The sequence below is a fragment of the Harpia harpyja genome, chromosome 9, assembly GCF_026419915.1.
Source record: "Harpia harpyja isolate bHarHar1 chromosome 9, bHarHar1 primary haplotype, whole genome shotgun sequence".
In the NCBI taxonomy this organism is placed as follows: Eukaryota; Metazoa; Chordata; class Aves; order Accipitriformes; family Accipitridae; genus Harpia; species Harpia harpyja.
Genome location: NC_068948.1, coordinates 41872769 through 41895913, shown reverse-complemented (window position 1 = coordinate 41895913; position 23145 = coordinate 41872769). Strand labels below are relative to the sequence as shown.

At 47.4% G+C, this 23145-nt stretch overlaps 1 protein-coding gene across 1 annotated transcript; it reads right to left on the bottom strand.

The window, feature by feature from the left end:
* Positions 1–235: 235 nt before the first annotated feature.
* GGT5 (gamma-glutamyltransferase 5) lies at positions 236–22520 on the bottom strand. The gene is made up of 12 exons (XM_052797812.1): positions 22124–22520; positions 12104–12234; positions 10465–10551; positions 9129–9318; positions 8390–8547; positions 7804–7953; positions 7254–7387; positions 6437–6639; positions 5904–5995; positions 5013–5122; positions 3759–3866; positions 236–3528 (listed from the first exon to the last, which is right to left on the bottom strand). The coding sequence occupies exons 1-12, from the start codon at positions 22282–22284 to the stop codon at positions 3382–3384; spliced, it is 1671 nt and encodes a 556-aa protein (XP_052653772.1). The 5' UTR covers positions 22285–22520; the 3' UTR covers positions 236–3381.
* Positions 22521–23145: the final 625 nt, after the last annotated feature.

Sequence of the window (23145 nt, the reverse complement as noted above, 5' to 3'; positions counted from 1 at the left end):
TTTTCTTCTGGCAACAGTCCAGCCTCTGGAAGGGCTACAGGGAAATGCCAAAACCAGGCTGTTAGAGACAAGTAGTGTATACAGCTTTCTGCACAGTTCTTCGGTTTCTCCAGCGGCGTACCGAGTCTCCAGAATGAACAACTGTTACTGCTGCAAACACCTGTGTGAAAGTCCTCTCTCAAACAACTGTTTGTGTGTTAGGCTAGGCAACAGTTTTAGAGGAGAAATTCCCAGACAGGTTTAAAAACACTTTATTAAAAATATAATTTAAAGACTTTGTTAGAAAATAGAGCAGCCTCTGTACAGTGATGCTTTTAAAGTCCGTGTAAGTTGACTAAGTACAAAAATAATGCTCTCCTGTTGGCATGAGCATGAATGGCGAAAGATCACACTGGGAGCTCTTGACCCAAGCAAATTTCAGCAGCAGTGAGGAGGTGGCAGGGCAAGAGCAGAGGTGCTAAGGGAGGTACAATCCCTCAGCTTCACCAGATGTTGTGCTAGTGAGGATTACAGGACTGGAAGTCCCTGCTGCAGTGAGAGATCTGCACTCTCATTCCTTTCTGTCTTGCGAATTAAAGCTGTGATGGGTTTTAAAACTGCTTAATTGGCTCAGTTTCAATGTTAGTAGCGAAGTAGTTAAACTGCAGTGAGCGCTGGACTACAGATAATATTCCCACGTCTTCGTGATGGGAAGTAGCTGTGATAGTACTGCACTGGAAAGGTGATAGGCTGGATTACTGAGGTGTGCTTTACCCTAAGGTATGTCAGAAGTGAAGGTACTTGGAGACTTAGTTACTTGGTGACTTGGTTTTTCTGCTAGCAAAACATGATAAAGTATGGCCCAGGGCACTGCTGAGGGCTGCCCTGAAGCCTAATAGGGAAGCAAGAACTGCTCTCCCCATCTTCAGCCAGTGCCATTCTTGGTTGCTTTTTGTAAACTAAACTCAGTTGGGTTAGCTAGAAATAACTACAGATCTTGCTAAAGCCGGCATCAGGTCTAGTTTATCTGTCTGGTCGTAAATGAGCCACAGCTGGTGTCTGGTGCCCGTAAGTGCTTCCCCTGTGACAACTCTGCAGTTGGGGTGTTATTTCTGGCACTAGAACCAATGCACCCAGGAACTGGTAGCTGAGGTAAGGGAGTTAATGAAAGTAGAAAACTTCAGCAAATTACGTAGACTGAAGATGACTACCAAAAAACCCAACGTAACCCCGTCCAAATGAACATAAATACTGCCCACCCACCCCCCAAACTTCAGGCCTATTCCCTTTCTCTGTTCACATTCAGCAGTGCTGTCATGCTGTCTAACAGGATGCTGGGCCACTTCTATGGCTTGAGTAAGCAGCTCTGATGAAGAAACCAGTAGTCCCTCCTCAACTAGGGGATTTAATATAAATTCTACTTGGACGAGGAAGGAGGGGGGCAGTGCATGGAGCTGGCTCTATACATAAGTAATCTGTCTTCCAGATGCATGATTAAAGTGCTTGCGGTAATGATCTGGTAACTTAGGAATACCTTTTCATTAAGCTCTGATACAGCTGTGGTCATGCTATACGGTCTTCAGCGTACAATTTCTGAAGGAAAACACACGTCTGGTTCTAGTCAGCTTCACTCAGACCATCGTTAAAATGCAAGTGAAGGCTGAGATTTCAAAAAGTCTATGGCTTTATTGGATAGACTTTGTGGGTAAAAAAGTAGACTTAAAACCTGTCTGGCCTTGTTTGTAAGGGTGTGTGTGGATGGCCTTGTTTTGATTTGGTTTTTTAATAGTGTGTGCTCAAATACTTGTTATGGTGTTTACAGAGGGATTTTATTTGTTTCTGTACTAGGAATACCATGGGCTGTGTGTGAGGTAAGAACCAATGTGTGAAGGGGAGGGGGCTCTGCTGGTGCCTTGCTCTGGTTTGGCTTCACTTTCAGAAACACACACACAATATTGTCTGTGTCCACAGGGAAGTACAGCTCATAGGCTTTCAGAAAATAGAGTTGTTGGGGATTGTGGGAACTTGCCCCTGGGTATTTGAGAAGAGCTTTGGGGGTTGTTTTGGTTTGGGGGTTGGTTTTTTTGTTTGTTTGGGTATTTTTCTTAAATGTTTGATTCTCGTGGCCACTTTGAGCAGGGCAAGGTTATGGAGTAACTACAAAAGACCTTTTGTGTCCAGATGCATGAGTTCAGGTCTCTCTTCCAGAAGTTTTCTCTCTGTGATGGTTCTTAAGTAGTCCTACCATTTCCTTCTTGTGATCTTAAGGGAACACTAGAGACTAGCTGTGGTAAACAGGGAGTTGGAGCATGTCCTTAGGCTGTGGAAGAAAAGTATTCTGCTAATACCCGATAGCGCTGCATCACTTCTCAGCAGTCCTGGTGTTTGTGGGGCCAGGCTGAGCTCATGGCTACAAAGAAGTCTTCTGATCATGTATCCTTTGCATTTTGAAGAAAGTTATAAAGCTTCCAAAACCAAAGGCTCTTCCACTGCAATCCTCACCCGCCTTCCCAAACGACTTATCTTCTGCCGACATTGAGGAGGGAGAGCTGGCACAGATTGGGACTCCTCTCGCCACAGGGAGAGGTGCCCCCAGGGAATTAAGCTGAAGCCCGTCCATCCCAGGAGCCGGGAATTCACATCGCCCCATGGGAGGCTTATTCTCAAAGTCACCAGCGTGCAGGGTTGAAGGAAGCTTCGGTGCAGTTACTCTGAGTTTGTGGGGTCCTTTGCATCCCCAAGGCAGAGATTAGTAGGGCAGCAGACTTGTGCTACGCTGCACTGATTTCATCTGCCACCTTTGGGAAAAGTAGGGCTTCTTTGGATGGGAAAACCAAGAGGGCGAGTGTGGAGTTTTGCTCTCTTCCCTTTCCAAACCCACCCTCTAAGCCTGCATGCTTAAGATTTTAAAATCCTGACCCTATAGACACTTCTTGTAATCCTCATAACCGAAATAGTTACTTATTTCACATTGCTGAGCCCAGTGATAATAAGCTTATTGTGGCAACAGCTTGAAAGAAACCAATTCTGCTCTTAACTGAGACTCTCCAGCAGGAATGGAAGATACAGCTGGGTTATTTCACAGTGTTCCCAGTGGGGTTTGGACCGATTTTCCTTTCCCGCTTTGTATTCTTATTCTCAACACCTGATGTGCTCAAGAAATATGTTTTTCCATATATCACATAAGTAATGGAGGGTGTAGCTCTAAACAAGGCTGGCTGACCTATCCTTGTATTGCCTGAGGGTCACTTGCAGTCTACTGGAATTAGATGTAATCACAAGTTTTGCCCATACTTTAGGAGGCATCCTGATGGGAACAGGCAATATTGACGTGTCCAAGCCAAAGCATGTTCTGAATCTAGTTATCTTCTGTGGTTTTGTGAGTTGTGATGGCATTTCATGCTAATATCCAGCTGACTTCCCCAGCTTCCTTTTATCAGAGTAAGCAGAGATGCATTTTCCTTCCTTGGAAATTCCCTGCACAACATTCATTGCAAATTCATTTAACTTTTCTTTATGTCCTCTTCTCAGTAGGCCGCTCCTAACCTCCTGTAGGGGGGAGAGAAGAGGAAATGGAGTGAATGGGGCAGGGGCCTGAGGTCTTGGTGTTGCCAGGTGTGAAAATGAAGGATGTGTATGCAGGGTCAGGTTGAGAAAGTGAGATTTAAGCAAGAAGGAGGTTAGCTAGAAGCCAAATACAGATTATTCAGGAGAGTTGCAGAAGCAATCTCCTTCTCACCAAGAAGAGAAGACAAGAAGATCCAAGTGAGGCCACTCACCTCACTGAAATGTTTCTCAAACAGGATACTGGCACCTTCAGTATGCATGATGGGAGCTGAAATGGCATGTTCCAAGTCATAGCCAAACCACAGCTTGTTTATAATCGCCTGCAATGAAACAAATTCCACACTGACCGACTGGAGATACTGAATAAGAACCTGGGTCACGTGCTGCCATCCTCCGCACTGGTGTTAAGCCAGACCAGCTCTGCTGTAAATCCTGCCTGCAGGATGGTGCAAACGTGGACTGTAAGAGAGCCTGCACTCAGTCAGACCAGAAGTCCTACTAGCCTAGCCTCCTGTCTTCATGGTGACCAATAGCAGATGCTCAGGGCATTTATAAGAACAGAGCGAGCACACAATGATACTTCCCAGAATGCCTTCCCTGAGCCAAAGAGGTGTCCTTGAATTCAGTAGCTACTGATGGATCTTATATCTTTCTATTGAGAGTTGGTCTTTCTGTTTTCAGATCAGGTCCTAGCATGGACTCCTTCCCATGCTTCTCTCTAGTTGAAGAAAGATGAATAATAATAATTTAAAAAAAATTTTCTTTTTCCTCTTGTGGCCTTATCTGCTTTTATTTCTTGATTGCTGAACAAGATGTTTGTTAGACTTCATGGTTCAGCAAGCTCTTTTTCATTAACGTTTGTTACTCTGTGTGTACGTGTGGTGGTGGTTTTCTGTTTTTCTTGTTCTTTCCATCATGTAGCTTATCAGTTTATTTTGGGGGTCCCAAAGTTTTGGGCAATGCCTCTCTTCCTAATAACTTCCTCAGCTTGCTATTTAATTAATCTAACTTCTTGCCTTTCAAAAAAGAATTGAGCGAGGCGGCTGGCACTTGCTCTGGCCTCCAACCAGCAGCCATTAGTGACTTCTAAATTGCAAATAAAACAAAGTACCAAGGAGTCAAGACCTGAGGAGAGCTGAGTAGAAAGAGCAGGTGGGACCGATCATGGCTGGAAATGTGGAAGGGCTGAAAGAACTGGCGACTGCTGTGGGTTCTCGACCTCCTCCATTCCAGTTCCCTTCTGGTGGTAGTGCAATTCAACCGCAGAGCTGAAGCTAGCCCCTGTCCTTGCCACAGAAATGCTACAGGCAAGAAGGCGAGGATAGACTGAGTCTGCAGCAGGCCCTCTTCACTGCTGCCTTCCACATAGCAGTACTAGCAGCAATAAAGTCATTCCTTTTGTTCAGGACAGCGTGTGCTCCCCTTGCTCAGTGGAAGGCGTTACTGTGTGGTACCTCTTCACTCACCATAGTAGTAGCACTGATAATCCGGGTCCCGCCTGCTCCTCCGATCACCAGCATGTCTCCTGTCTTGGAGATGAGAATGGAAGGTGCCATTGCTGAAGGAGGCTTCTCTCCTAGAGCAGAGGCAGAAAGTATTATTCCTCCCATGTGGCTGTTAAGGGGGCTGGAGAGACACACAAGTTTATCTACCTCACCCTTCTTGCATTCCCCATGGCAAACCAAGTTGCTGCTTATTCCTCAAGAAGCTCAAGTCTTCCAGAAAACTAGCTTCCTTGTGCTGAGAACACATCTCACAAGAAACTGGACCTTTATGGCACAGGCTAAATAGGAAGCATCTCTTGGTGCAGGACAGGGCATCCTACAAGTATTCAGGACTTGCTGCAGCTCATTTAACCCAGCAGAGGAACCATTAGCAGCAATCCTGCCATTGCAGTACTGATGTTCTCTCTCACAGCAGACCCAGGGGAGATTGCATCAGGGATAGCTTATTTCACAGAGCAACAACACTGCATCAACACTGCTGTGTTACAGAACTAATTGTAAGCCTATAGCATTACTGATTGTGCAGCAATTATATACTTTTTCATAGATGAGCCTAAAAAGTCAGCAAGCTTCTTCCTGCCCCTCCCCATCAATTAATGATCAGCTTCAGCTGGTTTGGTTTTTTTAAATCTCTGATTTCCCTGGTCAGAAGACAAAACTCCCATGTTTCCATGTAAGGGCATATGTGAGTAGACAGACACACTAGAGGGCTTTGTCCTCTGTTAGTTAAATTTGCTCTCATCCAGACCTAGGAAAGGATCTGCAGTTTACAGACAGTCCCTGCCCACTTGTACACAGCCTGCATATCCATCTCCTGGCCCTGTGTTTTATTTTGAGGGTGAGAATGCTCACCTGGTTTAATGCTTCTGTTTGCTATGCAGAAATCAGCGAGTTCGTTATTTAAAATGATCCCAGTTTGGTTAGAATACACAAAGGAGCCAAACCTGCAGGGGGGAAAGAAGTAGCTTGTCAGTGCCCGGTGCTCTCCTGTTGTGGATAACATTAACTGAACGTGGCACCCTGTGGGTTACCTCTGTCTCCTCCCAGCCTGCAACTGGCCCAGCTAGGGTGTCCAAAAGGTGTTTGTGCTGCTGTGCTGGAGCCAGAGATAAGCTCCCTGTTACTAGTGCACGTGGGGATTTGCCCAACCCACAGAAACTCAGCAGAGCTCAGCAAGTTGTTACATCTTTGTGAATTATGATGTTCCTTTGGGCTGATGCTCAAAGACCTTTGCTGTCACATGAAAAAGGCATTCACGAGTAAGGGACTGCCTAAATCAAGTGAAGCCCAAGAGGTTTGCATTTCTGGTAAATAGCCCTTGCAGGCACCCTGTGAACCTGGTACATGGCCTATGTGACTCGATTACCAACGCCTTGGCTACTCACGGGAAGTTGATGGTGCTGGTGGCAGACACGGCACTGCCATCTGCAGCGAGCACAGAGATGTGGCTTGTGCCCTTGCTTTTGTAGCTGTGGTTGTAGAAGGACTCCAGAAAGTTGTAATGGTTGAGTGGGTGGTCACCACGGGTATCTATTCGGCGTCTGACAAGCTCAGCAGTCTTGTCAGACAACATGTTCCCCACAGTCACCTGCAATCACAGCAAGGACACTGAGCTTGTGCCACCAAAGCACAGGCATGTCTGTCTTAGGGCACACAGAAGCCTGGGGAATTCAGCCCCACTAGTCAGAGCTTGGAGACCTGCACTGGCAGCATTCAGCCCCAGCCTGAACCCCAAGGCCACTGTCGTCACAGAAAATGAAACAAGCTCAGTACTGTGGCACCTCAGCATTGGCATGAGCACGTGCACATCCTTTATGAGGCAAGTGAGCACCAGCTACAGCCGAACAGAAACTGCAGACAAAGTAAATGGCCTAATCCTGCCTCTGCCTTGGCCAGCTGAGCACCATTCCTCTTGACTAGCACTTCTGAGTATTTTCTTTTCTTCCATGGCTGCAAAGCAGGAGGGTGTCAGAGCGTTGCTTGGTACCGTAGCGTTGTGCTGGCAGGCAGGATAGTCTGGGCAATAGGTAGCCTGCTTGAGGGCTTAGCACGTAGGCTAAAATGAGTTCGTGACAATGCAGGTTTTAAAAAAAGAAAGCAGGAAATTGACTTCCCTGCTCCTTCTCTGTCAAGCAGCAGTGTAGAAGCAGCTGTCCGTGCTGTGGGTGTCTGTGGCTGCCCCTATGCACCACGCCAGCTCACCTGAGCTTTGGAGAAGGCTGGGTCACTCATATGGGGTTTTAGCATATTGCCGAACTTCAGGGCCTCTGCAATGCGATGGTAGGTTTCTACCTTCTCCTCAGGTGTCGCGAGTGATGCTTCATGGAGTTTATACTCTACGGAGCAGCATGAAATAATTTTGTTAATAGACCCAGGGCACTGTTTTTTCAAGAACTGCAAAAAAAAAAAGTTGAAAGCAACCTCCTTTCCCCATCCCAGTTCTTATCAAGTTTCCCCTATGCTTTAGCAGGATGTGGACACAGAAACAACCAAGTACTAATTTCTGCTGTGACTTCGATTCCTCTTGAAGCCTTGGGAAAATAGTGTATCCTTTGGCCTTTGCAGCAGCTATGGTGATGCTGATCCACTGTAAGAATGAGCCAGTTCATCATCCTGCTGCATAGTATGGTCACACTGCTGCTTTGGGGCCCATTCGGGCTCACCAACTCCATTTCTGCCCATTACTTTTCTAATGCTCTAGAGCAACGCTCTTTGCAAACCTCTTGCTGCCCCTTTTCCCTTAGGAATTTACCTTCCAATATCTTGAGGATGAACATGAGCACAGCACCTCCCATGGGCGGTCCAGGAGAAAACACTGTGGTGTGATTGTTCAGGGTAATGTTCAGAGCTGAGGACACCTCTGCTTTGTATGCCTGAAGGTCCTCCAGTGAGATATTGGACCCTTCAAGAGAAAACCAGATGGGTAGCTGGCATTAGCACATTAACTTCTACAAGGTGCTATGGGCTGGCTACATCAGAGCGTTGGTAAAGCTTGTAGAGAGCCATCCCCGTATACTCCAAATTTCTTCCAACAAGCACAGCAATGTTCTTCACGTGTCCTCATCTACCTCCAAACCCCAGGACGTTACAAAGCCTAAGGGCGTTGGAAAGGCCAGTGCCTGAGCACTGTGGGTGAATGCTGGAGCAGTAGGTTGCTCTCAGCCCTGCTTCTGGGCCTGAGTTATAAGAATTGGGGAAAGGTGTCCCCTTCCCATGCTAGGTACCACCCCAAGTGGCAAGCAAATGGCATGTGTTGGCTTTCCCCTGGTACCAGTTCACTGTTAGCCAATTGCTGGGAAAAGGCCTGTCTATTAGCATTAACAATAGCTGTTACTTACCGGCCTTCCTAATGTCCTCCACCAGGGCTTTTCCTATCTGTCCCCCATAAAATGCTGTAGCTCCATTTTCCGCTACAGCTTTCAGTGTTTGCTGCAGCGCTGGCCACCTGAAGGTGTCTCCAAGCTTCAAAAACCCTTGACCGTCACATATCAGTGGGCTGTTAAAGAAGAACATCCATCAGTGTACTGCATGTGCTTATTCAGTCCCCAGGGCCAATCTCTTTTTCCTGCCCAAAGCTGATTTGGTTTATGCATGTGGTATACTTTCCAAGCCAGTGCTGAACTGCAGTCACATGGAGAAAAGTTCTTCTCAGCCGATTGCTACCCATAGCACCAGGCACTCTTTCCCCAGACAAAGTTTCCTCCACGGGACCTAATGTTTTGACCCTGGCTTGGGTCAGTGGGGCTTCTCCAAATGAGTGTCTGCTGTAGGGCCCTGCTGTCAGGGGACGATTTCCACACAGATGGAGGCAGGCCACATACAGGCAGCTCCTCCTCATGAGCAGATGTGCTTAGCAGACAGTTTTCCTGTGCCAAGCCATTCTAAATTACAAAAAAAAAGTTGCTGACAGAAAAAAGTTTTTAAAAAAAATTCTGTTATTCCCTTCCTCTCTAGAGCAAGTATTTACTGAGCAGAAGCTGCAGCAGCAGCCTGCGCTCCGTGTCAGCATGTCAGAGGAAGGGTCTGAAGATGAGGGAACAGTGGTCCTCACACTGCAATTTAATTCATGGGTCTTACCACAGACTTTTTCCTACTCTGGAGAACTCTGGGTGACGGATCATTTTGTCCATAACCGGGGAAATTAGAAGTGGCTCTGAAAGGAGCTTGATGGTTGGTTCAAATAGGGCTTTCCATGGTAAGCGGCCATATCGTTTATGGGCTTCTTCATACCCACGAAGTTCTCCTGGTACAGCAATCCAGAGGGAACCTGAGAAGCAGAACAGCACTGTCACACCCAGTAAGTCATTGGCCTGTTTCACCTCTCTGAAAGCACTCCAATGGAAGTGTGGATTTGTACAGGCAGGACTAAGGCTTCTAAAAGCAGGTGGCTTATTTTTAATTTCCTTTTTCTATTCATATATTTCTTCCACTACCTAATAGAAGGGGTATAGAGAAGCTGGAGCCACACTCAGAGGTACATGGTGAAAGTACAAGAGGCAAGAGGCACATGTTGGTGCATGGGAGATGGCAGCTGGAGATAAGACAAAAAGCAGCCATGCAGGGGGAGCCTGGTCAAACACTAGAACAAGAGAAGCTGTGACACGCTCCATCCTTGGAGAAGTTAAAAAATGTGACAGGACAAGGCCCCAAGCAGCTTGAGCTAACTCTGGCATCACTCTGCTCTGAGCAGGAGTTGGAGCAGAGACCTCCAAATGTCCCTTCCAACCAGAGTTGTTCCTGATTCCTTTTCAGGCTCTTCTTCCAAGGATAAGAACATCTCTTCCAGGAACTAGGACGCATCCCAAAAGAAAACGTGCTACGGAAGGGGAATGAATGCAGCACGAAATGTGGAGAGATGCAAGATGTGCTGCTAAAGCGAGAGTGCCTGCGGCCAAACGGGAAACAGCAAATGGACGTGGAGCCTCCTCGGATGGGGGCGAGGTAGCTCAGCTAAGCTGGAGCCCAGAAACTCAACTCCTGATGCTGTCAGGATACTTCCCCAATGTAAGGATATGGGCAAGTCCACTAGATTGATTTCTTTTGTTTCCAGAAAGTCTGAGCAGCTATTGATGTTATTTTTCTCTGTAAGAACTGCTGGGAAATGAGTGCTTTGGGAGATCTGGTCTTGAAATGCAGACTTCCTATGAAGAGAAATTACGCTGTGATTTCTCCTCATGTTCTGCTCCCCACCCCCTCACTGGTCAGGTTGCCAATGGTACTACGAATTGTTACTAGGAATTTTTATGGACCTAGTATTTTTTCTTACTTTTGCCAAAGTCAATTCAGGAAGAGCGCGATCAATTAAATAGAACTTCAGATAAAGTCAGCAAGGTCCTCGGTTCCCCCACCCTGAGCTTTGTGCACTACACACCAGGAGGGCACACAGCTCTCATGGCCCAGTCTGCGTCCTTACCAATGGGGATACCAGCACAGTGAGACAATAAATTCCGCGGAAACTCTCGTGGGACCGTCTCGCGGGCGTTGATCACCTCGACTGTCCCTAGAAAGGAGAAAGGGGAAATGCTTAACATTGTCTTCCTGAAGCAGGTGAACGTCACATTTCAGCCAGCTGTGAGCACCGCACAGCCTGCTAGCCCAGAGCCCGCGACACCGTGCTGAATTGCCCCAAAAATTTGCCTTTTGCCAAATGTGTCAAGCACACCTGCAGGGTCAGGCTGCTGTCGGCACATGCTGTCGTTTGCTCCCGTGCTTTTATTTAGAGCAAACTAAGCAGTGCCTACCTAGAGGCAATGAAGGTACAGGCACAAGGCCAGGGCTCGTCTCCAGCCAGTTAAGGTCCCGCCGTGGGCTTTTGGGCCGGGAACATGGGCTGGGATGTGCTCTTTCACATCTGATTTGCAGGTTCCTGCACTTTCTCTACAGGTGGGACATCAGACACATAACATGAGCCTCATGCTCCTTGGTGGGCCATTTTCAAGCGATGGTGAGGTACGTCCACAAAAACCACAAAACCCACTTGTATACACTTGTTTTTCAGGTCTAGCCTATTATTTTGCCTCCTTCTCTGACTTGTATTTATCTTCTATCAAAGTCTGCAGAGCCAGCTGTCCTGCAGGAGCCCACAGTGCTACCTAGTGTACCAAGCACCCGAGCCATGCGTGGCCATGTGCGGCTCTGTGCAGCAGGATAATTCAGGTGGCACAAGAGGACTGTTAATAGGAGGCAAAGTTACATGGCTCTGCCAAAAGGCAGAAAAATATAGGTGTTTTGCCAAATTATGCTATTGCATAAGATACACCCAAGCATTTCCAGACCCGTGACTCTGTGAGACTACTTGGCAGGGTTTTTAAGACTACAATATTTTTACTGTGTTCATTGTTGATTTTACTATTTAGATCTGTAAGCTCTGGGGGCTTTTGGGAGCCAAGACAGTTAAAAAAAAAAACAAAACCACGCAAAACATAAAAGCAAGAACACAACACTAGGGGTTCAGCCAAACACAGAAAGGCTTCCCAGCAGGTCCTGAACATTGCTAGATTTAGATTTCTGAAGTCAAGATGCATCTCCTGGGACAGAAAGTCTCACCGCCGCTTTAGGGAGTCCTACCCACGCCAGCAAGGGCAGCGTGAGATGCAGCCCCCCCGTGTCGGCGGGCACTGCCTGAGCTGCTGGTGCAGGATGAGCCCCTGAAGTTCCCGCCAGCAACAGCCCCATATTGCTGTGCTCATTGCCAGCACACGTGCCTCACTCCACGCCCGCCTGCCTCCCTCTCACACCTTGCTGCGCTGTCAACTATGTGACTTCTTTGAAATATAATTTGGGATTGGTTTGAGGGGGAAGGAAAGGAAAAGTCAGTTCATTTGAAATCCAAAGCTCCTTCCCCTGCCACACACAGTCTTGCTGTGAAAAGGTGCGCTCCCTGTAATGGATGTTTTGGGTTAAGAGCAAAAGCATGGTTTGTGATCAAAGGATGCAGCTTTTATGTTCAGAAAAATTGCTCTGAGAGAACATGAAGGATTCTGACTTCTCCACAGCAGCTGGGTGTCTGCGGGGAAACGGGGCACCATGGAGAGGCCAGGGCTGGCCCATACCTGTGCTGGCATTATAGATGGTAAATATGACCCCACCACCCAGGCCTGAACTCTGAGGGTTCATCACCGAGGTGCAGATCAAGCCAGCGATGGCGGCATCCACAGCTGTGCCTCCGCTTTTCAGGATGTCCCTGTGGTGGAAAGGGAGGAAAAAAGACAGTGTTAAAATCCAGGAACGATGGAATGGAAGAGCCACATGAAAATGTCTCCCTGGGGCACTCGCAAGGCAGCCCTAACTTGATGAGAGCGACTAGCAGTTGGAGAAAGCTATTGGCAGCAAGTGTAGGGTGTGAGAGTACAGAAAGGTGCCTTCCTTTGTGGAAGTGAGAAAGAAAGATTAGTGGGAAAGAAGGGAGAGTCTGCAGGAGGAAAGAGCAGCCAGGGGCCAGACCTGTGCAAGGCTGGTCTTTCTCTGAGGAAAGAGTGATGGGACAGAGAGAACCGCAGCTGCTCACAAAAGCTGTTGACAAAAAGGGACAGCAAGGAGCTCCCAGACGTGGAGAAGGATGCTTTCGGCAGAGGAGAGAGCTTTCCGCATGCTGCAAACCAAACAACTGATTTCTAGCTCCCCACCTACCGTTCCCAATAAAAAGGCATATGCTGGTCAACAGGACAGGGGCGCTGAAGCAGGGTCCATGTGAAGCAAACTCCTGAGACTTAACATGTCAATTAGCACAAAGTTCAGGCCTTACTTTGTTGCTCCTATAGTGTGCCTTCCTGGGCTTATGTGATATTAGCACAAAAATCCTACCCCGTCCTTGTATCCCCAAAGGCAAAACAAACAATCGGAAAACCGAACAGGAAAAAAAACCCCTCAACTGTTTCTACCTAGGCACAGCCACACCAAAGAACACACAAACATTAAGGCAGCCTCATGCCATTGACAGCAATGAGTTTCTGCTAGCGAAACGTGTCTCAACAAATGCTTCCCTCAAGCACAGCTGTAAAAAAAACCCTTTTTGTTGCAGTGGAAATGCGGTGGGGTGGGGTTTCCTTGCACAAGCTGCTGGTAGCCAGCACTGGTATTTGCTAGGAAGGTTTCTCTGTTTGGATTGGGATACTGCTTAGATAAGGCAAAGCCAGAAGGGAAAGTCGAATAGTTCATTAATTGGAGTGCAACTGCTCCCAGAGGCTGCGACAGGAACACAGAGCACATATAGAGGCTGCTGTTTATTTTACGTCCATTGATGTGGCTGGGACCTGCTGGGGCTGGGAACAGGATGCTACCAGCAGGCACACCGATTGTGGCTTTCCTTTGTTTCTGTAAGTGCCTTTGGAACTACTGCCTGGAAGGAAATGGCATGTGGACAAGTGGGGAGAAAAGAAATGGTAGGGAACCACCAGGCTTTCTGTTTGGGGTCTGCACGACTTTTAGCCTCCTAGCAGCAAGTGCTCCCTGGCTGTAGTTCTGAAAATGGAGACCGAGGCTCAGGCTCGCCCATTCATCGCCTTGCAGCAGGGGTAAGGCTCTCACCATGAATGTCCCTGGGTGGTGTTTTTCTGAAATTGAAGCTTTTTAATTCCTAACGATAGAAGGGAAGGACACGAGGGCTTCATGAGAAGCTGAGTTACCCCTGCAAAAGGCCCAGACACAATGTTAGAAAGCTGGGAAAAGCGGGGAGAAGGACCATTACACTGGCCCCGGGACAGCGCACCCCAGAGCCCCTGGATTATGGGCTATGAGGCAGCACATGTACAAAGCCTGGTGCCAGGGAAAACCATGGTTCTGAGATAATTTGCAGTGAAAAACAACTTTAAAAAAGAAACTTTGAGACTGTATGATATTCATTTCAATGCAATGCATTAAGACCTTAACATGGAACATCAGACACATTTTTCCAAAGCCTGAAAAGCACCAGATTCTCACCCAAGTTCCCAGCCATATTCACAATTGTGTAAGTAAGTGGTTACGCATCTTGCACTACCTCTTGTCCTGGGACACTCCTGCCACTCTTCTTCTGAAGCCAGTGCCATCCACCCCTCACCATGTCCCCAGAAACACTTATGCCTGGAGGAGCACTCCCTGATGAAGATCCTCATCCCTCCTTGTCTCATCTGGTGATGGTCGTCTGCCTGCTCCAAAAGATGAGCTGTTCCCCCCCCACTGATCTGCACCACGCCAGCATGCTCTGCACTGGAACTGCATTAACTTAGCGTGCTCTAAAGGGTGAGCACAGTTAATCAATGTATTAATTTAATATTTGTACGCCTAGATGGCCTGTTTCTGGATGACGCTAAGATATTTTGGTGTTCCTAAGTATTTGTTTATAGAAGCGACATTATGCGCTAAATACTCTTTAACTACCACAAATGTAGTGCTATATGCACAAAGCATAGAAACCTGAGAGCTTCTTAGCATGACCTTATCCATGCTCCCTCCCTCCAACATTCCCAGTTAGACATAGAGCCGGGATAACACAAGCCTTGTAAACTCCAGTTTGTAGCTGTACCCTTGGCTCCCACTGAGATCAGGGAGCACAAATGAGGTCTCAGTCTCAGCAGAAAAGGTGTAGCTAACTGCTAAAGAGTGCAGAAAACTTCTCCAGGGAGCTGGGACCTGGACTGTTACTGCCTTTAGCAAAAGGGACACAGATTTCCTGAGAGCATCAAGGGACAAGTGGGAGGAGGACATTCACCGGCCAGCGGAGAGGACTTCAGCAGCGCTGCCAGGATGGACACATCCTGCCTGGCATGGCCAAGGCAAATCAAGTGCTTGTTTATGAGCGGTGATTACTCCAGCCTGCTAGTCCACCCAATAACTTACGGATGGGTCATGCCCAAGACACCGACATTGTGTGTGCCTCAGGAAGGCAGGAAAGCCAGAGATAGTCTTTATTGTTCCTGCTCTGTGCCTAGCACAGTGGTGCCCCGATTCTTGGCTGCGAGTCCTTGGTGTTAACACAATATAGAGCAAAAATGACACCAGGGGACAACACAGGGACACCTTTTCACAGAAAAGCAAAGCATGTTTTGCTTTGTCCTTGGTCACTAGCCCTCATTAATCACATTTTGCAATATAAACAAGATGACAAGAAAAGCAGAATTTCCAGGTAATCCAAAAGTGCTCTCCATTCCTGTCTACTGTGTCTATATTGGTGGCAACTGTCACCTCTGGTGGCAAATACCGCATCTAACAACACATAGTCAAACCTGTTTCTTGCTCAAGGGAAGGAGGGCTTTCCAGTCACCTGCTGCCTTTCGGTGAGCACCACGGGATGGAGAGCTAAGGCTTCCCATCCACTAGCACAGTGTGCAGCAGCTGAGACCATCTTAGTATGGGATGGGCTGTGTGATGCTGGGCATGGTCCTTTGCCTGCTGCTTCTTTGGGGGACAGGGGTTAGGGGGACAGGGAGCTGAGATTTCTCTCCCAAACTAGGCATTATCTTGGCTTTTCCCAGCCTGGCAGGAAGCACTCTCAGCCCCAAGACTCACAAACACGTCTTGGAGAGCTCACACACCACACTGATGTTGTTTCCCTGGCTCTGGGGGGGTGCATGTGCCCGCCAAGTTTTTCACTTGCACCCCAGCACATGACGCAGGACAGGCACAGTGGTAGCTAAGGAAAAGCAAGCCTTAAAATCAGGCTTTTAGCTCAAGCTCAGAAACAACTGAACCCAGCAAGGGTAAAACCAAATCCTCATCAGGGCTATTAACAAGATTTCTTTTGAGCTGCTTTGCTGTTTTACCCAGGAGGCCTGATATATGTCCCCCATCATCAGTGCAGGGTCCAGGGCGCACAACCATTCTATGCTATCTGCAGACTGGCCCCCCCCAGTCCCGACAGCTTTCACTCCAGTCTCTCTGGAGATGGAAACACAACAAAAACACACTCTCTGAGCTGGCTCTTGGTATACCACACTTGGCTCCCCATGCCTGGCTCGCCCACTTTCAGTCAGAGCCCTGCCACTTCCTTGGAAGTGATGCCTGGGGAATTTAGCGCCGTTATGTCTTTTTCACTTAGCTATACTGGCAGAGTACACCCTGTCCCATTAGGGTGCTGCCTTTATATGGATCACTGCTACAACTAGCTTATTTATAATGCAAAACCCTTTAGAGACATATGAGCTCTCAATCAAATTGTGGTACCTTACCAGATCTCTCTCTCGAGATATCTTAGTGCTACAGCTGACCAGATGCGATAACAACATGTTTTGTCCTATATCCTTCCTGCCACTCAGTTTTAGCTTTAGGGTTTGGCCATTAGTGGAGTTTCCTTAAAGTCAGGAGCAGGAGAGGATGTTAACAATCAAGTCCCCCTCCAGCAGCAGCAAAACAGATTCACCCTTCCAGGAAGGGTGAATGATGGCACTGAGCTCACGCAGTCCTCACAGCAAAGATGGGCTGTGCTGGGCTGCAGACCAAGTCTGCTGGTCTGCCCTGGGCTAGAAGGAGCCTTGAAGCCATTTTAAATACACTGGAAATGCTAAGGTATTAAATTATACTGACTTTTTTTTTCTGCTAAAGAAAGCTGGGGCCTGGGAGACCACCCGTTATATAGCAGCTGCCTGCTTAAGATTTATGAAGAGCAAAAGCAACAGCTCTTTCTGTAAAAAAGGGCCAGTTGCCAAATTTAAAACCATTAAAATACAAGAGGAAGGGAAAGCAAATCCTTTGGGATGTAAACATTGATCATAAATGCTGCTGGGCCATCACTGAAAAGGATTTTTGCAGCAGTTTCTCTGCTAGAACTGAGCTTCCCAGGACCGCAGACATTTTCTGACTGTTAAATTCTCACCATTCTCACTCTCCCCACCACCCTGTCCCCCAGGCGGGTGTTTGTTTTAGAAGAAGCCAGTTCCCAGGGTTTATGCTAAGCTACACTGGAGAAGTGGGATCAGAGATGGCTGCTGGGCCAGGTCAGGTCGGCTCGCCTTGCTGCAGCGAATCCCATCGCTGGGAATGAGCACTTTTCCTAAATCTCTCCCTGGCCTTATGCTGGCTCTTGCTTCTGCCATTTGGGAAACAAGCGGCTGCAGAGCAGTGGATGGCAGAGCTCAGACAGCACATTGGTAGGGAATATAAAGCTTTTTGCATGGTTGATGGAAAAAGCCTCTTCCATTGCCAGGAGGGAAGAAGTGGCTCAGGGTTGGAGGTGAAGGTGGGTTTGGGTACCGCTCGCTGCCAGAGCAATCACCTCCTCCTGTCTCCTCATGGCTTCTTGACATGAGGACAAATTACTGAGGTGGACTTTGATATCAGATCCACATCCTTGGGTTAAAAACTGCTCTGATGTGCCTTTTAGCCTCTGATCCCTCTTCAACAAGGTGTTTCACTTCATTCAGGGACAAGTTTTCTTCCAGCACAGGGCCCCTGTCTGGACCAGACAGTTGCACAACATCGCTTTCAGTCCCCAACTCCCAGCAGTAAAACCACTTGCAGCGACAGACCCAACCTTGTTCGGCACTGATGGCTAAGAGCAAGTCTAGCACAGGACCTGCCAACAAGGATGATGACATGCTGGAGGCCTGCTGAGATTGCTCACTTTCTGCAGGGAGCCAAAGAGTTGCATAAAGATTTCAGAAAGTCCAACCTTACACAGCCCCAGAATATACAAACACCATCTCCAGAGCTGGAAAACCCAAGCCTGAAGATGACAGCTGAGCACAACTGAAGAAAAAGAGCAGCAAACAGGGGCTGCGAGTCTGTCCCCCATCTCCTGCTTGTACTAACGTATTAGAGGCACACGGTTCCTTCACTGACACTTCTAACACAAGGGCCTTGAGGTGTTTTCCCCCCAACCCACCATCCCACTTGTTAAAAGACAAGATTGGTCTTCAGGCAAGAGGTTCGGTTCAGTTATTCTCAATAAGTTCAACTGAAAGTTCTATTAGGAGCCCACAAAGACTCTGTCTTAAACAGCAGCATCTTAAACTAACGCAGCATCATGTAATGCCACAGGAATTTCATTACTACTAATGACAACTCACAGAGCATGTGGTTTGAGTTTCTTTTCTTTTTTAAAGGAAACAAGATTTTTTAATTAAAGAATAAAATTTATAAGTAGGTCAGAGATTAGGTGCCGCTTTTAGCTTCCAAGACTTCAGGCGCCAGAGCAGTGCGATTGATTTCATTCCCATCCTGCACTGGAGGTTCTCCGAGCATCCCCCACATGGGTTCCTGGGAGCTCGGGGGGGGATTTGCAAGATGAAAGGGGTGGCTGCGGGGGGGCAGCCCAGGGTCCCAACAGAGAGAGGGTCTGCGGGGTCAGTGGGGGAGAGCAGGGACAAACCGGCACTGTTGAATCTCTCTGTGATGTGCCTTTAGGGACTAGTTGCAATGAGTCCTGCTCTCACCCATGGGGCGGGCAGGCTGACAGGTTCAATTACAACATGTGGTTTTCATTTGATTGTAGCTTTGCCATACCCAAGCCACCGAGCCTAATTGTTTTTCCCGTGGTGCTGGAGGTCACTCTTTTCCTTTTTGTATGTTTCCACTAAAAGTATTCAGCAATTACCAAAAAATTAGACTGAGGAAATTTGTTCTTTTATCTTATTTTACTCGTTTTAAACTCCTCTAGAAATTTGTTAGGTGGTTCTGAAATGTGCAAGTACAAAACCAGAGAGGTAGTCTGCCTCCAGTTCAAACAATTCACTCTAATTTGGCCAAATTGTTTGCTTTGGGGGGAAAAAAAAAGCAACAACAAAAAACCTGATCATTAAAAATTTTGATCATACAAATTTTTTTACTTATTTTTATATATACAAAAATGCATATGTGTGTGGTCATCAGTGAATTGACCAGTTTTGGTAGATTAATTCTCCTGTGATTTCTAAGCAATAATAGCGGAAATGAGCCTGTTCCAACCCTGAGCTGCAGAGGCTAAGCACAGCTTCCTCAAAAAACCTGCATCTTGTAACAGCCACAGCTTTGGGGCATGGAAAAAACAAGGAGTTTATTATCCTTAGTACTCGGTGCTCCCTGGGCTGGACCACGAGCAAGGATAGTGGCCATGTCCTGCCTCAAACAGAGGAGACGGGAGAGGAGTGAGGTGGCTGAGCTGTGGAGGCAGGATCAGGGCAGAGGAAAGCCCATAAGGTTGAGCAATTTGGGAGTGGGGATGGTGGCGTGTTGGTGGCATGAGAAGACCAGTAGTGATGGCACAGGCTCAAACACCAGCACAGGGAGATGGGTACATGTGGGAAGGAGCAGCCACAGAGCTGGGGTGAGGCAGCCATCAGGCAGAAGAGAAAGAGCAGCAGCAGCACAGGTAGCAAAGGGGCCAGCAGGGACTTGGGAGCCGCAGTACAGGTCCCGGCTCTTGTGCCCTTGGGAATCTCACCATTCGTGATTGCTCACCTAGTTCCTCAAATCTTTACAGTATTCCAGGTCCAAACAACCAGTGTAAAAATTCGCAAATGTTTGCATAACTGCAGAAGAAGAATGAAGACCTAAATACAGTACTTTTAGTAAGAAACAGAAAAACCCAAGATTAATTATTTCTTCTTGTTTCATCTTTCCTAAGTCTCATGAATTTGGGAGTTGAATTATTTTTGAACAGCAGAAGTCAAGAGCATTGTTGTAATCTCAGAAACACTCAGTTGACTGGCTGGGCAGTGTCCAGGAAGGAGTTAGAGTTATGCATCGAGGGATGCTTGGCTTTCCTTGCATTTTGTTGCTGAACTTCAGTGGCAAATGAAGTGGCAGCTCACAGGTGGGGACAGCAGGGCCTAATGGCTAAGATGACTCTGAGAAATCGGTTTTTATTGCTACTGCTGTGACAAAATTCCCATGTGATGCTAAAATCTTGTTCAGCAAAGATCAGGCAGGAGGCCTCTGTATGCTCCTCAGCTACTGATGCTGCCATCAAGACCTCTGGGTCAGGCTCAAGGAAGCCCTCGCCCTGCAGAGTCACACAGGAGGTCAGTGTGAGATGTACCCTGAGCAGCAGAGATAGCTCTGAAAGGCACAGACCTTGGTCAAAGTGACCCTGATGTGGCATCCATGCGGTATAATTGCCGTGTTAGACTTCCTTATTTATACCAGTGAGATGATAACATCATTTTCTCACTTTGCAGATTGCTATGGGAATTAATTTAGTGGTGACTATCAAGTGCTAACAGCTAAGAGCTAAAATGTGACATACAGATATAAAAGCACAGAAATGTCTGGGAGAAAATGAACAAGATCATGTGCAGTACAGAGCATGCAGTAAGCTTCCTCCAAAGAAAACATGTTCCTTCCTTACAAGCTACCACTGTGGGCCAGTGGGGACAAAGAGAAATATGACAGTGACAAAGAAAGGGGCAAATGTTATACAAAGCTTCTGATCACAAGCTCTGTTGCAGAGGAACATTTTTATACACAGTTTTACTTCTTTTATTATGATCTGTTGCAAGAACATGAGCAGATAGCTCAAGCTGGGAGAACACAGGAGTTCGGTTCATTCAAAGTACAAGGACAGCACGAAATGAGCACAAAGGTTTCCAAGAATGGCTGGAGGCAAAGGAAACCAGGAAAAGCAGCAGACAGCATGTAACAGTAAGGGAGTAGAGCTAACCATCAGGCAAAGGGTGAGCAGTGCAGAGCCAAGGTGAAGGAGGGGAATAGTCTTGGCTGAGGAGATCCAGGGGGCTTGGCAGGGCTGGGGGAGAGAGCGGATACATTTGGAGCAGCAGGACATGATGTGCAGGTGCCCCAGGCTGGGGGAAAATGTGTGATAGGAAGTTGGAGCAAGGGCAGAATTTTGTGGGGATGATTGGCAAACTATTTGTAGGAAATCTAAGGTGGTCTGTCAGACTGGAGGGACTCCATAGACCTTGTCAGCAAGTGTGTTGGAGGCTTAGCTACAGCAATGGTTGAGGCTATGGAAGCAGGTGGAGCTTCTTGCGGAGAGAGGGAAGAAAACATGACAGCCCAGCAGCAGTAGCCAGCTAGCCAAAGCTTCTCAGTTGTCTACCTCACCACAGATTTTTGTGGCTCTCACTTCAGCGCCTTCCAGCTGATAAAATAACAATAGCTGCAAAACAAGTGCTGTCGTTTTCCAGCAGATTCTTTGGATAATCCCATAATGTATAGCATAAAAAAAACCCCCATCTCATTCCTTGACATATGTGCAGCCACATTTTCCCCAACTACTCACAAATGCTGTGTCAGCATGTCATTTCAAGAACCACATGTGCGACATGGCAAGCATGGTGTAAGGGCACTACATCTGATCTCACTCCTCCAGCCACAAGGTAGAGCACACAGCTCCAGCATCCATTGCTGGAGCATCCAGCATCGCATGTAGCTTGTGAAGTTCCATCCTTCTACTTTCATGTACGCAAGTGTTTAAGAATTGAAGTACAGTAATGGTAAAGTAATAACCTAGGAGTCAAAATGTTTGAGAGAGAAGTTGTTACACAAACTGAAGCGTTACAACCTGGGCAGCTAGAGAGTTTTTTAAACCTCCATCTTTCCTTCCAAGCAATGTAAGTATGTCTTTTGTACTTATACTATCTTGGCTGAATTTCGATTAAATCTGCTCTTTGCTTTCCAATACAGAGTGTCTTCCGCGATAGCAGACACACCTGCTGCAGGCTTCAGTCCAGCAACACACACCCTAAAGGCTGGGATGCCCAGTCCCCCTTGCCCACTCAGCCAGCCTGCCTTCCTTGCCTCTGCGGAAGCCCAGCTGCGGCTCTCTGCTAGCTCCTCTCGCTTCTTCCTTAATTCATTTCTAAGCCACTTACCACCATGAAATAAACAATTAATTTCCCGCTTCCCTACTTAAAAACAACCTTGTATTTGTACACTATAAATATTTGTACCTTCCAAAAGGCCAATTTGCTGCAATTTTTTTTCTGACATTGGGTAAGGAAAATAAGCATCAACCGCAGAGGCAGGGCTCCATCTGCTCTCTGAGCTGCTCCACTACCGAGGGAGAGCACCCAGGGAGCAGCATTGCTGCTCAGCCCCAGAACCAGGGACGGGGCAGAAACCCAGCTCGCTCCCGTAGTTAGGACGCGTCCTGTCCATCAGTCTGAGTCCCCGACATACGCGGCATAGAACCCAAAAAACCGCGAGGTCCGTGCACATACCGGCCGATGACAGAGCAGGTCTCGGTGTCAGCAGCCACAGCACCATGCAGGTAGCGCTGAGGACCGCACTTGGGTTGAGTCAGGATGACCACAAGGGCCACGACCACGGCCAGCACCCCCAGGGTCAGCAGCACCAAGCAGCAGATCTTCCCCGTAGACATGGCTTAGTCCTACGCCGTTGGAGGCAGCCGGGAGGCTTTTCCTCCTTTCGCGAAGGCGCCTGCTTTGCTCAGGGTGGAAGGAGAGGATCGCGGCAGTTTCGGGAGGGAGGTCTTGCTCAAGTGGGCTCAGCCCTCTTTTTAAGATTACAAACTGCTGCAAAGGAAACGGTCAACTCTTTCTTTCCTGCTGTCTTACGTGTGAGAGGCTTTTCACTCTTTTATAAAGTAAACTTTTTCTGGCATAGCCACCATATGCCTTTTTTTTTTTTTTTTTAAGTCTCTGGTGAAAACATTTAACGCATTCACTGCTGGAGCACTTCAAAGTGAAATCTCTACACTGCTTATTGTCTTCGCGTTCTTCCCACACAGAGCAAGTTACAAAACAAAGGCAGCCTACATGGTGAATCACTGCGAAAATTACAACATCAATCCTACATTGCAAACTTGGGGTATTCTCTTTCCGTAAGACTGCTCAGAGAAGTAAAAGCTAAATACAAAACACAAAGCTGCAACCTTCATATTTATTCTTACTTTACCTTACAGTTTATTACAATCCTGCTTCTTTACTTTTTTCATCACTAAATCTTGCCAGTGTCCACACAATACATCTTCTGTAAAAAAAAGCATAACAGAATACCTTGAATAAAGCAGCACACCTCTGCACTTCTGCAAAACATTAGAGCTAAAAGCTCTGGAGTCCAGCCCATATTGATCAGCAGCCACGGCACCCATGAAGTGAACAGCTGCTAAATAAGACCAGACCTGATGCCTAATAGAGCAGCCATCAGCAGCACAAATTGCTACACGGTGCAACTGGTCCCAGCTAGCTCTTTAAAAGCCTCTTAATTAAACAGTTCTCAT

Coding starts and splice junctions, on each gene's coding strand:
- GGT5 (XM_052797812.1), bottom strand. CDS start 22,284: ATGTCTACGGGGAAGATCTGCTGCTTGGTGCTGCTGACCCTGGGGGTG. Junction 12,235..22,123: donor ACCTGCTCTGTCATCGGCCG/GTATGTGCACGG, acceptor TTTCCACCACAG/GGACATCCTGAAAAGCGGAG. Junction 3,529..3,758: donor TTGAGAAACATTTCAGTGAG/GTGAGTGGCCTC, acceptor TCCCCCCTACAG/GAGGTTAGGAGCGGCCTACT.